Source organism: Eretmochelys imbricata, chromosome 2 (genome assembly GCF_965152235.1).
Source record: "Eretmochelys imbricata isolate rEreImb1 chromosome 2, rEreImb1.hap1, whole genome shotgun sequence".
Taxonomy (NCBI): Eukaryota; Metazoa; Chordata; order Testudines; family Cheloniidae; genus Eretmochelys; species Eretmochelys imbricata.
The window spans coordinates 153,630,755-153,648,285 of record NC_135573.1 but is presented as its reverse complement, the minus strand read 5'-3'; the positions used below and the strand labels follow the sequence as shown (position 1 = coordinate 153,648,285).

The 17,531-nt window shown below is 43.8% G+C and overlaps 2 protein-coding genes across 2 annotated transcripts in view; one reads left to right on the top strand and one right to left on the bottom strand.

Moving 5' to 3' along the window:
* The window catches only part of ABITRAM (actin binding transcription modulator), a 46,948-nt gene extending 39,621 nt beyond the window's left edge, over window positions 1–7,327 (top strand). The window contains exon 6 of the mRNA XM_077810847.1: window positions 7,277–7,327. Within this exon, the coding sequence (XP_077666973.1) occupies window positions 7,277–7,312 (36 nt within the window). The 3' untranslated portion in view covers window positions 7,313–7,327. The remainder of the gene's footprint in view (window positions 1–7,276) is intronic.
* CTNNAL1 (catenin alpha like 1) overlaps window positions 1–17,531 on the bottom strand; it is a 121,055-nt gene that overhangs the window by 22,262 nt on the left and 81,262 nt on the right. Inside the window, exon 11 of the mRNA XM_077810844.1 lies at window positions 12,054–12,204. Within this exon, the coding sequence (XP_077666970.1) occupies window positions 12,054–12,204 (151 nt within the window). The remainder of the gene's footprint in view (window positions 1–12,053; window positions 12,205–17,531) is intronic.

Below are 17,531 nucleotides of genomic sequence, written 5' to 3'. Positions count from 1 at the left end.
TTCCAGTCAATTCTGAAATGCATGGGAATCAGAACTACTTGAAAGAAAACAAAACCAAAAACCAACAGCATCCCCACTCCACCCAAGGAGAAGACAGGCATATAGACTGACTCTGTGGGTGCTCCGGGGCTGGAGCACCCACAGGGAAAAATTAGTGGGTGCTCTGCACCCACCGGCAGCCAAGCTCCCCTCCCCACCTCACCTCACCTCACCTCCTCCTCCCCTGAGCGCACCATGTTCCCACTTCTCCCTACCTCCCAGTGCTTGCCACCGCAAAACAGCTGTTTCACGGCGTAACAAGCTCTGGGAGGGAGGGAGGGGGGAGAAGGAGGTGAAGAGGCAGGGGCAGGTCAGGGATTTGGGGAAGGGGTTGGAATAGGGGTGGGGCAGGGGTGGGTCCAGCACCCACCAGTGCCAGCAGAAGTCGGTACCTATGGACAGCAAAAGAATGGAAAAAAAATAAAAACACCACCTTGCCTCAAAAACAGAACCCCAAACTGAGGTGGGTACATGAGTGGGAATCCTGCAAGATGATATCTACAAAGAATTATGAGTAACTAATTCCTTTCTTTAAAAGGAACCATCATCACAGGTTACCCACTCCTGGAAATAATAAAAAGACAATCAAGCAACTGAAATCTTAATATAAAAATAAGTAATGAACATGGGTGCACAGGCACACTTAAAATATGGCATATGCAGAACACATGGTATTGTGATATGTTTTACTGGCATGAGTCTGGAATGGCTGCATCACACAGCAGCAGTGAAGCCCCCTGTGAGTTATGCAGGGTTGACCCAAGTAAGTGCCAATAAAACCTTTATGATACACAGATATACATTACTGCAGTGTATGCCACATATTTTGTAGAAAAAACTATTTTAGATGTGTGTTTAAGAGAATTTTAGAATTTTTTTATTGGAACTATTTCTTTTATTTCCTGAGAAGTCAGGTGCCTTAGTCATTCTGAGTACAACTGAACACGAGAGTCAGAGGGAGAGAAAAAAAATGAAAATACATTTGAAGTACATCCAAGTGAGCTAAAGAGCTTTCCCACGGATAAGCACGTCACAAAAGGGGGACTGTACCATGTGCTGACAACCTTGCATAGCAACTTCAGCTATTGCAGACCTATATATCTTTCAAAATTCCACTAAACTTGGATTTTTACTCGATCCTAAGATAGAAGAGCTGTGATGCATCTCTTGTTTAACTAGAAACGGTGACGAATAAGCTACTCCCTGACAGCACAAACTTCTTCAGCTCGATGGGTATATGGCTACAATAATATACATCCATGTCATCCTGGCTCACAGAGGTACAATGGGAGAAGAGAAATATTCATAGGACACCTCAAATACTGATCCTCTGCACTACACGTGGCATTATGTGTCCTGAAAAGGTCTGTGTCTTCAGGGGAAGATAAAAATTTGAATCCATTTCAAGAAAGTAAAGAGGTCTGCTCACTTGAAGTGCAAGTACTAAGAGGTGGCCCAAAAACATGGAGACTGAGATGAAAAGAACAAAGACAACAACAGGAGAAATGTCAAAACTTGCCATAGTTCTGGTTAAAAATAATTTTGTGAAGGTAAGAAGGTAGGAAACATTAGAAGACCTTGTGAGAGGGTTCCCAAATTACTTTGACCCTGAAACTCCAATCAATCCAAGAGGTCACTGTACATTTCATCTATTAGGAGATGCGCCCATGACTCAGCAGACTGGTGGAACCTTGTAGAAACAGTGCCTGTTGGGGTAGCCCACATGTCTTTTGAATGTTGGAAGCCATAAGGGTGGCAAAGTATAAAAAATGGGGAAATGGCAATACAACTGTCTCAATTCCTTCCAACTGCAGTAGAGTACAGATCTGGAAAGCATGTCTGGTCTTTCACCAGACCTAGCTAAAAAAAAAAAATAAATCTCTTTGCATTTGTAAATAGTTAGGATTTGTTTTAGTATAGTTTTAGTAATTTTAGGAAGTTTTAGAGAAAAAACACTTAGCTAGTATTTGAGCCCCCTAAGATGCTTTTTTGTGCACCTGCCAATAAAAGAGATCAGACTCTACAGGTTACACCTGTTGCCCAGCAGTTTTTCGAGTCTCATATGCAATTCTCTGGAAAAGGCGTGGTCCTCCTCATGTGATTTCATATGTAAGACCTGCATCTTGAGGGCAAGCAAAGAGGCAGAGAATGCCTCCAAGTAGTCTTATTGCCTTGGCAGCAAAGCTCTAAAGTTCAGAGGCTCTCAGCTCCACAGGTTCTGTGCATGACCAATGAGAGCCTCTCTGGCTCCCAGCACATTTCTAGGGGTTAAGACAACGCATCTAAAATGGCCACTGGCATCTGAAACTGGAAGCAAGACAGATTCAACAAATATGGATCTGACCAGTGGATCCAAAGGTCAGCTGGAACACAGGATAAGTATGTTCACAGTATCATTGCTTTCTCCCCTTCCATTTCCATCAGTTTTGAAGGGCCCACAAACATCTGAGGGTTTTCCTCCTAAATCTCTTTCCCAGAACAAAGCAGGCTCAAGTTCCCCAGGTTCACTGCCACCCTCTTCAAAAGCTCTTGGTGGGCCCTTGCATCACCCTGGGGGAAGGTCCTGCTATCACCTCATTGGGCGAAGATGAGGAGACGGCAGGTACAGGTAGGTCTGCCAACTCCACCACTTCTGTCAGGGGAGCTTCAGCCGAGGCTGGCTGTCCCTGGGGAGCTTGCTTCAACTCCACGTTCAACTCATGGGGTGGGTTGGAGACTGTCGCCGACTGTCTTTCGGATGCCCCTAAGACCAATCAATGCTTTTGCAATGGATGGGGAAACCAGAGGGCCGGCCACTGGCCCTGGGGCTATGCGGTACCGGTGTAGGAGGGGAAGGTGTAGAAGGGAATGCCGATGTCCCCAGTGGGTGACCTTGGCCTGCAGGCAGGTCTTCCTCCTCACTGTCAGACCCAGAGGAGGGAGAGACATATGTATAGACACGAAGGCTCTCAGTGCCATGACTCCGGTGACTAGTGTCGGCGTTTGGCAGATTGGTGATGGTACCATGGTGATCGATGCCTCACGCTTTGAGAATGGTGCCGCTCCGCAGGGAGCGGGAGCAAGAGGATAGACGTCTTGGAGACTGCGATGTGCTCGCAGTGATCTGTACCGGCAATCTGGAGACCGGTGACAGGGCTCCAGGGACCAGCACCTCGATCCTCTGGAGCGGTGCCAAGGACTGGGAGACCGACTCGGGCGTTCCCGGCACTGGGCTCTGGCGACGTGCCTCTGCAGGTCTGCGCCAGACTGCCAGCAATTGATGCCGGGACCCCAGGGAACCCTGCCGAGAGTCCAGAGACCAACGTGGGGAACTCTGGCAGGTAAACCAACCTGCATCTGCGGGCTGGTGGGCACACCCTGCAGCGGGAAGTGGTGCCGCACTGATGGGAGACCACTGGAAGGGTTCCAGGGCAGGTTTATCTCTCAAATGGGGTACCTTACTAGCTGACGTGGGCAGCACCGAAAGACATAGTATGTCCTTAGTGGCCTGAAAGGCCTCCAACATGGATGGCACCACCAGGTGCCACGTGCCTCTGCCAGTTCCCAGGGTGTTGGGTGGGTCTGAAAGTGGGCTCGACAGCTCCATGGGAGCTGGAGCCTGGCTAACATCTGAAGCGGAAGAGCTGCCCCACGTGGGTCTTTGCTCTCCTCTCACTCTCTACTTCCCTTTATGGGATGTAGGAGAATGCCCTCTCCTGGCCTTTCTTTGCTTTTTAGCTTGTAAGGGATGGGGACGCTGCTGGTGGCATGCTCTGCACTGAGGCCATGGTGCTTGGAGCAGAGTCTGATCTCATCGGCTCAGAGGCCAGTGCAAGGGCCAGCTCCATAAGGAGTGCTCTAAGACCAATCAATGCTCTAAGTCCTGCACCTTTTTGGTCTGCAGCCTGAAGCTCTTGCAAATGTGACACTTGTTGTTCACGTGGATTTCCCCTAAACACGTCAGGCAGCTTCTATGGGGATCACTGACTGGCACAGGTTTTTTGCAGCAGTCACAAGGCTTGAAGCCTGGGGACCAGGGCATGCCCCATCTCTAGGCTAAGTCCTGTATGGGACTAACTAATTCTAACTTAACACTAAGGGAACTATACAACTTTAAAACTATACCCAACGAATTCGCTACTAAGCGGAGTTGAAATAGAAAAGCTTGCCAAGGCAAGGAGATGTTCCAGCACCATCACTGGTGGTAAGAAGGGAGTGAGGGAGGGGGAACTGGCAGTGCCCCTTATACTGGTGCCTACAAGCGTGCCACTCCAGAGGGCGCCAGAGCCAAACCCCTACGGATACCACTAAGGGAAAAATCTTCTGGCACTGGTGCATGGGGTGAGCACACACACCTACAATGGAATGGTTATGAGCAAGCACTCAAAGAAGAAACTTAAGAGAAGAGCAAGAGACAAAACTGATTTTGTAAGTTAAGTTTTCCTTGTGACACATGGTAAATGAAACAGAATGCTTACATCATGTGTGGTTATTAAGACATAGCTCTGGCCATGGGGTATAAAGTAACAAAAAGGACACTGATGCCATGACAAGGCCACCTGAGAAGGCAAGGCATATATGTATACCCACAGCTAGATGACTGGCTGGTCAAAGTCCAATCCTAATAAGCTCTAACATTCCATGAGAACAACTTGCTATTTATTTAAAAAGTTGGGCCAAGAGATTAACTGAGGGGAAAAAAAATCCTGCATTACCCTAGCTCAAAGAATCATCTTCACTCGGATAGTTCTGGATTTGATACAAGGCAGGCACTCTTACCAGAGGACAGAGGTACTTCAAAATATGTAAGGCTAGAAACACTGACAGGTAACATGTCAACCAGTGGTGTTCTTCCATAGACTGATAGGCCTCAAGACTTAAAGCATTTATGCAACTCCTTATGCTTGACTAAGAATGAGGCTCTGAAGCATAGGTTAGTGCAATAATACATCCCCAATGTAGATAACATATCTCTTTTGCTGATGATACCACAAAAGGTGTCAACTCTTTCCACTGGGAGAATCAATGGAGCAACATCCGGAAGAATGTGACCTCCACTAACAATGATCAGTTGTCTCAGATGCTCAAACCTGGACTGCTCACTGAACCACAGATACTGGAATACCCAGGAGGATAAAATACACAATCTGAAAGCTTCAGGAAGTCAGATGGTCCCTCAAGTCCAGGTAGCTCTGCAAAAGGACATTATACTGTGCAGAACTGGTGCCTAAACCATCAGATACATCCCATAGTTCATCTGGCATGGAAACATCCTGGTGGACCAGCTCAGCCAAAATCTTCAAGACAAACAGTCTTTGCTGGTCTCTAACTGCTACAAAAACTTAATTGCTCAGGTCAAATTTAAGAGATCTTGCTAAATCACAGAACACCATCTACTTCCATCTGTTAAAAACATCTCTATTTATGTGAATAACTGTGGACAAAAATCTCTCTCCAACCACAGCCCCTGTCTCAATTTCAGAGTACTTATTATACCTCTCATCCATGAGACCATCCATATCCTCTATAAAAGGTGCACCTTACAGCCATTTGAGCTCACAATCCAGAAGCAGAAAACAAGAGCATGCTTGGTATCTTGTAGATAAATGTTTTATTAATGGACTATAAGTGAACAGAGAATGCTCTGGTGAAAGACAAATGGCACTTAAACTTAGTGCTTACTGGGGTAATGAAACCCCTTTTTGGATCCACAGCTTATTGCCTTAACAACATGAAAAAGGTAAACAAGTTCCAGGGTCTTATGGCTGACCCTCCTATTACAATCTTCAATATATGACAAAGTGGTCCTTCACCTACAACCAAAATTCCTTCCAAAAGTGGTGGCTGATTAACACGGTAATCGCACTACAAGTCAGCCAGCATTCTTTCCAGGACCATACTTCCATCAAGAAGAAGCCAAGTTACCCACACTAGAGGTGAAGCGGGTATCAGGGCACTAACTGTCTACCTAAACAGATCAAAAGAACAGAGAAAATCATTCAGGTGTTTCCACTGCCCCAACATCTGTCCAAGTGGACCAATCTTTGCACTGAAGAGTGTTATAAATTAGCAAATGTTCTGGATGACATCTCAGGTGTGTCAAGCTGTCTGATTAAGGGGTCTCAGTACTATAGCGAAAGCAGGTACAAAGCAACAAGGAAGAAAACCATCAAAGAAGCTATCTAAGTAGCACCAAGAATCCCAGTTCAAAAGTGTCAAATACTGAGGTCTCCTTGGTGCTATGCATGCAATTTCCAAGTGAAAAGCTGAAAACTCTTGCTGTCAGAGGAAAATGGGCACATCGAGACTGTTGCAGCATAGCCACAAGTGCACAGAGACCCAAACGAAAATGGAAGCTTTTGCATGCACACGCACATACATACACACAACCATCAACGAAGGAACTGAGTAGAAAAAGAGCGTAAACAAAAGTAAGGGAAACAGCAGCAATCAGAAGAAACAAAACCAACATACAACTCAAGTGAAGAGTGTCTTTGCTGACGGTACTAAAAAAACCGGCATGAAGACTCTAGAAGGGCATTGGTAGTTGAAAAAGGCACAAAAGTGAGGCGCTCAACTACCAGTGCCTGAGAGGGGCAAAATGCTAAGAGCTAGGAGTTCCCAGCCTGTCTTGTGGTGGAAGTGAAAGACTTATGAGTGAGAATTCTGTGTGCATTTTGTTGCAAAGGTAGGTGCAGGTAACATGATTCTCAGAAAATTTTTTTTAAGTCACTAGATACAAGATCATGTCTTCCAAAGGCAAAATTATTCAAGCCCAAGATAAGTCATCCTTGACAAGGAGATCATCCTCATCAATTTATTCATGGATTTTAGATCTATAATATGAGTTATGCGTACACACAAAATATTTTATATTTACATTTAATCATTTTGGGATCCAGCTGTCAATACAATCATCAAAAAGAATATGCGCCATACCTTGGTTCTTCTTTCTCTTTACCTTCCTTTACTCCATTCTCTATCTACTGATGTATTTTTTCCCTCTTTTTCAATATTTAATCATTTCACCTCTCCTTTTTCCTTCCATCTTCCTTGTTACTGTTCCACCTTCTAATACTTCTATCATTTTCCCCTCAGTTTCTTCCAGTCTCTTTTTCACCTTGTCCTTGTGTCATCCTCTTTTCCCATCACATGCCATCTCAATACTACTCCTCAGTTTTCTCCCTGCTCCTTCAGTCTCTGTCCCTTCCAAAACTACTACACCTTTGTTTGCATTCACCACTCTTCTCCCCCACAGATCCTAACATCTGATCAACTCTCTCATATCACCTAGAGACAAGAGGACAGAGGAGGAGGACCACTACAGGGGAAGGTATTCTTTTACCACTTCAAGGCATGGGGAGCTGTCAGAGGATTCTTCTTCACACACCACAGAGCAGAGAGAGATTGAAGAAGGGGAAAATGCTTTGCTCACTTGCTCCCTTTCCCTCAATGAGAAACATTTACTAATTGCAGTGGTTGGATCAGGCACTCTGTGCTAGGGCAGACTGAACTCAACTCTCCCTTACTCAGGAAACAACTGTTTGGTAGGGACAGTCCTGCAGACCAATGCAGTAATTCTCTCATGAGGTATAGGCTCAGTTCCCTTGCAGCCCTGTAAAAGCCTGTTTATCATAAAAACAATTAGCCAAATTTAACCTAGGTGTAATCTGGAATAACTCCACTGAAATAAATGGAGTTGCATCTTCCTACCTCCAGGGTGAATTTGGCCCCTTTTATTGAAGGCTTTCTATTTATTCTATATCAATTATCAAATCTTAGTTTGCCAAGTGCATAGCTTGCTAATACTTTTAATAAACACTGATGTAAAATCAATTGCATACCTACTTATCCAATCAACAGATGAGACAACCACACTTCGAAATAACACAGAAAATGCTTACTTTATTAGATGTGCAAAGAACATTTGGTTGCTCTTCAGTGTTTGTCAACAGCAAAGGTTTCTTTCTCTCAGGCTTTTAAATAATAGTTCTACCATACTCTCCATATCAAATCCAAATGTTTCAGAGGGACAATACAAAATTACATTATTTTAAAAACTCTGAATTTCAGAATTAAGGAGAAAAGGCACCATCTTCCTACATTTTTATCTTCTATTATACAGACTCAATCATACTCCTCATAAGAGCAAAATATTTCTCACATTTGTACTATGTAAAATAAAGATGACTTTACCAATCTCAGTTTTACAATAAGTAGTATAATTTACAATGGGAAACAAGATCAGATGCTAATATGTTATCAAGCCCTACACTGTGACTGAATGTGATGAGATTATTACTTGATGAAAGCATCCACAAATTCTGTCATCTCATGACAACGTGATGATTAAATATTTAGCCTCATCCTTCACCTATTATCAACTTGTTTCTAGAAAACAATGTAATGCTGAAACTGGTAAAGTGATTTTTACGGTTATTGCTCGTAGCCATTGCCACTAAGGCAAGCCACATTTGGAAGTCCATGGAGGTACTATCGTAAGTACTTAATTTGATTTGTGGCTTATGATAATACTTAAGTGAAACATAATGGAGAATTAAGTGAAACATAATAGAGAATACAAAGAGGAGTTCACCCCCATTTTATTTTTCTATCAGGGTCCTTTTAAAAAAGGTAGCCCCCCCTTATAATAGCCAATTAGAGTCAAAAGGCTCGGTTGTGTCCCTCAGCAGGCTGAGCCATGGCAGGAAGGAGGAGCAGGCACACTGCTCAAGTGGCACTGCCTGAAGACATGCCTAACATAATGCTTTTTGGGTGCTATAAACATGTAGACATATGTTCCTGGCTGCACCTGTAGAACGGGAATAGCCAACATCTACTGCATCCCTGCTGATACATGGTATGAGGTTTCTTTGATTGCTGGCAAGTGCTATCCACCTCCTCCCCCCAACTTCCAAGTCTGGCAATCATATAATGCGCTGCCTTATGCACAGGTACGCTAAGAAACAGGGAGACAGCACAGTCTCCTCTTCAGAATGTCTAGGGCAGCAACCACAATTTGGCCCCAACTGTCATGGTGCATGTTAACAGTACAGCTATACAGAACCCATATAGCTTGTGGCCACTGTCTATGGAAGACTATAGGAAAAGTAACTGTTGCTAACAGGACACACTAGGATTGTCCTCTAACCCAGTGCTTCTCACGCTATCTGATGTGGGGGATCAGCAATTTTTTTTTTCCCCCAATGTGCGCGCAGACTGGCTGCCGATGGCTCGCAAACTGGCACCGGTCTGCGAACCACCACTTTGAGTAGCACTGCTCTAACCTACTTCAAAACCCATATTCAATTTTTGTGGGTGATGAGTAAATACTTTGCTGCAAAACAGCACTGTTCTGCTCTAACATTTAAAATATAACAAAACAAACACCCAAAAAGTTCCCCCCCCATCCCAATGAGGTAACATGAAACTATTTCCTAAATACGTAAGAATTAAATAGATTTCAAACTGTATAGTCAGTCTTAAAACCTTCTATTTTTACATAACTTGTAGTAAATATAGTTAGCATTTGATACAACATAATTTAAAACACAGAATCATTTTGCTACTAAAGAAAGAAAGTTGGGTTATTCGGACATAACTAATCCCAAACTATTTTGATTTCCTTGATAAATGGTCTCTAAAGCATTGGAACTTGTTCAAGACATGCAAAGATATCTTCAGTTATAATCCTAACCATAAATCTGAACAGGTCTTCTTTGTGATGTCACATTATAACAAAGCTGTTTTTTCAAGAGCACAATTGACCTGCATTTGCCAATTGGAATTAACCTACGTACATAGTTCTTGCTGAAATTCCAAAAATATAAATTCCCTTAACTCAGAGAAAGTTAATAGTCCCAGTTTAGCGACTGATCCTGTGAGGTAATGAATGCCGTCTGAGGGCTCATCTTCTTACAAGATCAGGCCCATAAACAGGATCTCATATCCAATAGTTCCGGAATAAGATGAAGAACAGGAGGAACATGAACACAAGTTTCCCTTTGTTTTCATATGCCTAACTATGCTATACCACATGCTGCTTATTTAGCCCTGTTCATAGTTTTAGTATATTTTAATTCATACTTCATAAAACATCACGGATAATATGTGACTTCACACCAAGAAAGCCAACAATTTTCAGGTGAATTCCCTGTAGCAGAAGTTCACCAAAATACAAAAACGAAGGTTTACCAGTTTGACACTTTGACAGTCTTTGAAAGAATCCTATTGTTAGTCAGTGAAGTACTGTATGTAATGACAATCTGTCTACCCTGATTCAGAACATACAGTGATAGCTTTGATATGAAAAAATTGTGTTAAATCCCTTTGTTTGTCTAATTTTTAACCAAATCATTGCATTTCCCTGAGTAATTTTTCTTAAAACACAAAACAGATTCTAGATATTTAGGCTTGTAAAGATTACATTTTTATCAATAAATGTAGATTTCGTCCCCTCTCCCCCACACTATATTTCCATGGATGATGATTGAAATTTACAGCTCGGCAAAGTTAGAAAAATACAAGAAAATGGTGCTAGGGAACTTGCTAGAGTTTGACGTATGGATATTCGCTTTGTATATTCTGACGTGCTCTGACAATTTGTGTTTTAACGCTTCTGAAGCTTTAACTTTTTGAATCTCAACGTCTCCTGTCATTAAATAATTATTGTCTGATCCCCCCTCCCCACAATAATTTCCTGCAAGCGTGAAAATATAAATCTATATTTTTAAGCACGTTTAAAAATTTTTAAACAGCAACGTTTGCCATTAAAATTTGTAAAAATAATCATAATTCTGCCAAGCCTACATATATGGCATGTTACATTGTACCTCTGTATTATAACCTGAAGAATGACACAAGCATTTAACTGCACAAAAGTGATATGCCAAGCTGCACGGAAGACCAACTTTTTGAAGAAAATTTAAATTACATAAAAACAAACACCAGGCTATTTTCTTAAATTTTGAAAAAAGAATACCATATAGAGGGATACAAAAATGAGAGTAAACACCAATTTGTTCTCGAAAGTTCCATGGTTGCATTCTACATGTTGTACAAATACCAGTTAACTTACCAACCAGAGAAAACACCCCAAGATTGTGTGGTGTTGTCAGAGATTCCATCCAGGAGAAAGGACAGCAGTTCAAAAATCAAATAGCTACATTCACTACATTATGAAGTGAATAAAATTCAAGCTGATAGTACAGAATTAAAATATTTTATTTTCCAGGAATACTGGACAATGAAAAGCCTAGCAGAATGGAAAAATTTTGAAAACCTCAAAGACTACACTTCAAAAATAAAACTGAAATGCTAATACTAATCATATTAAATCCCTATGATGAAACTATACTTGTCCTACAATTCAATTTACTTTCTGTTTACAATTTATGAGAATTTTGATTAGTATCACTCAGTGACATATCCGGTCATGACACTAGATGATTATGAAAACTATATAACTCCTTCAGCCTTTAGCCTCCATTCCTGCAAAGGTTTACGAAGTGTTTAACTTTATGTACTGTGAGCCGTGGGACTAGTCAGAGTGCATGAAGTTTAGCACATGCATATGTTTTTACAGGATCTAGATTTTAGCCTTAGTTTTTAAAATCAAGTATTCTGTATTTTATTTAGCAGATCGGATAATTGTACTCCAATCCATTGTTTCTATAAAACCAATATACTGAGCTCAGTGGTTTGAGCATTGGCCTGCTAAACCCAGGGTTGTGAGTTCAATCCTTGAGGGGGCCATTTAGGGATTTGTGGCATAAATTGGGGATTGGTCCTGCTTTGAGCAGGGGGTTGGACTAGATGACCTCCTGAGGTCCCTTCCAATCCTGATATTCTATGATTCTATGATTCTATGAAACTGAGGTAATATTACTTAAAATACCAAGTTGTCATATTAAAAAAAGGAGTGTTTATTTTTTAATCCATCTGCAGAAAAGAGCATATTTGCTAGACCGCAGCTTAGTAGAACAGGTAAAATACCCGGAATGCTGCATTTGTGTTATGATGAACAGCACTCTTACCTCTTCTTCCCTCAAACACATCACTAATTTCTCTCAACAACATGGACATGTCACTCAGCTGGGACTCCCAAGCCTCACAGAATACATCAAGATTTTCTTTTGCAATCTTACTAGATGGATGTAATGTCAGTGTTTCTGCAGCAGAAATTATCTGAAAAAAATGCAATCAGAGCAACAAATGTTAAAAACCCATCTTCTCATGTAACGTTACAAGCTAATTTGCAAATGCCTCCACATACAAAACAAGAAACAATGTCAACAGTAAGAAAGAGTTAATATTACATCTGTTGACCGAAGACGTGGTATATTTCTAAGGCCTTTCGCTGGAACATTCTGGTATTATATGTATTTGTGAATACGCAGTTTTTTAAAAATCAGCATGGACAAAGAGTTCTAGCATATTAGACAACAGGAAAGAGAATGAAAAGAATACAAGTATTTCGTGACCCCACTAATTTTAGTTTTAGATCCTGCAAACTGCTACAAATTTGAATAATCCTTACATGTGCAAATAATCCCACTGAAGTCACAAGAACCATGTTCATAAGTAAGAATTACTCATGTATAAGGGTCTGCAGGACTATACCTGCGGAACAGGTTGCTTTTTAGAACCAAGTACATGATATTTTCAACTCTTCCACTCTAGTTTGTTATATTCTATCAAAATTAGTTTGGTTTATTGAGATTATGTAACTTTTTTATAGTGTTATTGTAGCTATCATGGCCCCAGGATATTAGGGAGACAACATGGGTGAGGTAATCTCTTTTATTGGACCAATTTCTGTTGTTGAAAGAGACAAGCTTTTGAGCTTACACAGAGCTCGTCTTCAGGTCCGGGAAAAGTGTCCCAACTAAATACAAGGCGGAAAAAATGGTTACTTACTTTAACTGTGTTTCTTCGAGATGCAATGCAGACATGTATTCCACTTATGTGTGTGCACGCCGAAGCCAGAGAATTTTGCATAGTAGTACCTGAAGAGGGGCGGTGCTTGGGCAGCACCACCCCAGCCCTCCTCAATTACTTTGCACTGAATGCCCAGAGACTAGAATCCAATGCAGAGGGGATGGAGAATGAGTCGTGGAATACACGCCTGCCTCATGTCTCGAAGAACCACAATTACACTTAGTAGCCACTTCTTCTTCAAGTATAGGCAGCCATGTATTCCACTTAGGTGACTCACAAGCAGTACCCATCCCTGGAAGCAGGGCTCAAAGTCTACTTAAACAAGGATTGCAGGACCTCCCTACCAAAACTTTCATCCACTCTGGAAAATGCAATAATGGTGCATAAATGCGTGCATGGACGACCACATAGCAGCCCTGCAAATGTCCCATACTGAAATGTCACTGAGGAATGCTACTGAGATCCCTTGCGCTCTCGTAGAACAAGCTCACAACCACTGAAGAGGCACTGCCAAAGCTATTTCATCTGCAGTCTTGATACAGGATGTCATCCATCTAGAGACAGTGTGGAAAGAGACTGCTTTCCCTTTCATACGATCTGCATATGACACAAACAGGTTTAGTCCTGTCCAAGTAGAAGTCTAGATATTGCCTGGCATCTAATGTATAGAGATGTTGCTCTTCTGGAGATGAATGCGGCTTAGGAAAGAACACAGGTAAATATACCTCCTACTTCAAATGCAATTGAGAAACCATTTCAGACAAAAAATTTGGGTGTGGTCATAAAGTCACTTTGTCCTTGGAGACTTGTGTATAAGGAGGTTCTACCATCAGAGTCTGCAACTCAGAGACTCTCCTTTTGGATGTTATTGCAACCAGCAGGGCTGTCCCTAGGGAGCTACAGGGCTCAGAACAGATGTTTCTCACTTCCGGGGGGTGCTCCCCACTGCCTCTTCCCACCCTCACTATGCTCCTTCCCCACCCCACCTCTTCTCCTCCCAGGTCCACCCCCTCCCCCGAGTGCGCTGCACCCTCGCTCCTCTCCCCTACTCGCCAGTGCCTCCTGATGCCGCAAAACAGCTGATCAGCGGTAGGCGCTGGGAGGGAGGGGGAGGTGCTGATCAGCGGGGCAGCCGGTGGGCAGGAGGTGCTGGGGATAGGCGGAGGTTGGTAGTGGGCTCCTCCCTCCCACCCCCACCTACCCACCTCACCTCCCCGCCTGCTTCCTCACTAAAGCGCAGAGCCCTCAAAGCTTGGGGCCCGGGGCAGCCACCCCGATTCACCGTAACATAGGGACGTCTCAGGCTACCAGGAATGCAGTTTTCTGACACAAAAAGTGGAACAGGACAAGATGCCAGGCGCTTGAACGGAGGTCCCATTAAAGCCACTTGGACCATGTAAGGTCCCACAGAGGAACCGGCCCTCAGATCGGAGGATGGAGATGAAGAAGCTCTTTTAAGAATCTTGCTACCATGGCATTAGAGAAGACTGATCTTCCCAGATCGGGGGGATGAAACAGTGCTATTGCTGCCAGATATACTCTCAGCGAACTAAGTGCAAGGCCCAGCAACTGAAGGTACAGCAAGTATTCCAAGATGTACTGAATAGAAACCAATGTCAGCTGAACTCCATGGGCCAAAGACCACACCGAAAACCGCTTCCATTTAGTTGAACAGGCCGTTCTGGTAGAGGGCTTTGTACTGTTGAATAGGATCTATTGAACAGCCTCTGAACAGTGCATTTTCTCCCCACTTAGCCACGAAGCAAGCCATGCCAGGAGATACAGGGAGCTGAGCACAGGATATATGGTGCAACCATAATCCTGGGTGAGTAGCTCAGGATGGAGAGGAAGGGGTATGGGAAACTGAATTAACAGCACAAGAAGATCATACAACACTTGTCTTGGCCATGCCAGGGCAATGATAATGAGATTGGCCTGATCCACCTTCAGCTTGAGGATGGCCTGTGGAATGATTGGGAGAAAAGCATACAGGAGAACTGATGGCAAGCTGACGTAGAAAGCGTCAGACAGGGAGTTCGGATCAAGGCCCCCACCAAGAGCAGAACAGATGACATTTCCTGTTGTCCCTTGTGGCAACCAGGCTGATCAATGGAATTCCCCAAGCTGCGAAGATGACCCAGAGAATGCTTGTCTTCAGAGACCACAGGTGACTCAGGGAAAAATTCTTGCTGAGATGGTCCTATCAGAGTGTTCTCCTTGATGGAGAACTACCACAACCTGATCACCTACTGGCAGAGCATCCTGGAGTGTGCTCCCCCTGGCCTGTTCACATAATACATCGTGGTGGTATTGCGGGTAAGTATGTGAACCATGAGTCTCTGATACAGTACAGAAAAGCATGAGATGCATTGTAGATGGCCAAAAGCTCAGCACGTTGATGTGCAGTGAAAACTCCTGCTCTGACCAGACTTTGAACTTTCAACAACCCCAGATGTGCTCCCTAGCCCATCAGGGAGGTGTCGGTGACAACAGACCTGGTTGAAAAGGACCAGATGAAGGGAACACCCTGATAAACATTCTCTGGAAGCTTCCACCACTGCAAGGAGTCCAGGACCTGTGGATGGATACAGACCAATCTGTTCAAGGAGGGAAAAATCAGATGGTAAACTGTCCTGGGCTACAACTGAAAGGGGTGAAGAGACAACATTGCAAACTGTCTGCCTGCATGCAGGTGGTCCATGTGGCCAAAACCCTCAGGCATATCTGAACTGTGATGGAAGACTGATACTGCAGGCTGAGGCAAAGGTGGTGAACTGCCTGAAAACAGTCAGTTGGCAAAAATGTTCTTGAATTTGGAGAGTCTATTAGGGCCCCAATGAACTCAATTTTCTGAGTAGGAGCCAAAGTTGACTTTCCAGTGTTCGGGATGAGACCCATATGGTCGAGCAAGCACAGTGTAGTGTTGGCCTGCCCCTCAGTAACCAGTCGTCCAGATATGGGAAGATGTGGATTCCCTTCTTCCTGAGGTATGCTATCACCACGACCATACAGTTGGTAAAAACCCAAGGGGCAAAGGAGAAGCTGAAAGGAAGCATCTAATACTGAAAACAGTGCTCTGCTATGACAAATTGAAAGGATTTTCTGTGTCTCAGCAAAACTGCCACATGAAAGTAGGCTTCTGGAGGTCCAGAGCAACAAACCAGTCATTCTGAGACAATGCAGGAAAGATAGTTGATAGAGTGACCATTTGGAACCTCATGTATCAGATACACTTGTTGAGGCCACGAAGGCTAAGGATACATCTTACCCTTAGAGTCAAAATGGGTGTTTGTGGGTGAGAGGATGGCGCCAGAGGAAGGCATATTGACTGGCCAAACTGTGGATCTGAATGCCTCCTCCTCTGAGACATACGCCCCTTTCTGGGGTAGTCCATCCATCTCAGAGAAAGGCTACAGACCATACTGCTGCTGCTGACAACCACCAAAGTGGCATCTATGCACTGCTCTTTATACACCCCTAAGGACCAAAAGGTAGCCTGAGAGTCCTTGAAGGAGTGCAGTGTCTTTTCTGAAAAAAGCACTCTGCCGTCGAAGGGCAAATCCTCTGTGCCTGTTGCATATCGAGAACAATATCGGAATTCTGCAGCCCGGATGTCTCTCTCATGGCCATTGTCGAGGCCATAACTCTGGTTGAAGTATCCATGATGTCCTGTGCGGACTGCAGCAAAGTCTTAGCCAACAACAGCCTTCGGTGATGAATGCCTGAAATTCCTCCCTCAAGTCTTTTGGCAGCTGGTCCGCAAACTTAAGACATAGCCGTCCAGTTCACAAAGTCGCATTTGGACAGGAATGCCAGCTGGTTAGCAATGTGCATCTGCAAAGAAGAGGTGTAAATCTTCCTACCCATCGGTCCATCCATTCAGAGTCCTTATCCTTGTGACTTAAATCTGCCCTGCTGGGTTCTATCATTCACCATGGTTAAGACCAGGGAATTTGGGGCTGGATATGAGTAAAAACCTTCAAATCCCTGCACCTGTATGAAGTAGCTTTTCCCCATGTGCTTTGCAGTAGGTGGTACTGAAGCCGGTGAGCTCCAGAGAACCTTGGCAAGCTCTAAGAGCACACTGTTAATAAGGAGGGAGACTCTCCCGGGGCAGATGGCTGCAGGATATCCAACAGCTTATGGGTATTCTGCAGCAACTCTGCTTGAATACCCAGGGAAGCAGCCACATGCTGCAAAAGGTACTGATACACCTTAAAATCTTCCAGTAACAAAGGAGAAGAAGTGACAGGCACCTTGGAATTGTACAGGGACAAAGCTGAAACAGTTAACTGTGCCAGAGCTGGATCTTGCTCCAGGACTGACAGACCTGGACAGGATGACTTTGGAGGCTCCACAATGGGAAGGTTCACTGGTAGCTGGGTCCATGGCAGAGCGACAGTCACCACCACAAACGTGCTCAGTGATCTCACCTTAGTGTGAGATGAGGAGTGAGACCTCCATGACCAAGAAGCATCTAATGGATTACATGGAGTTCACTGGTATGGGTAGGGCATCGGTTGGCCACTGGCCCCCATCCCGACCACAAGATGAGTGCCAATCCTGGTACACAC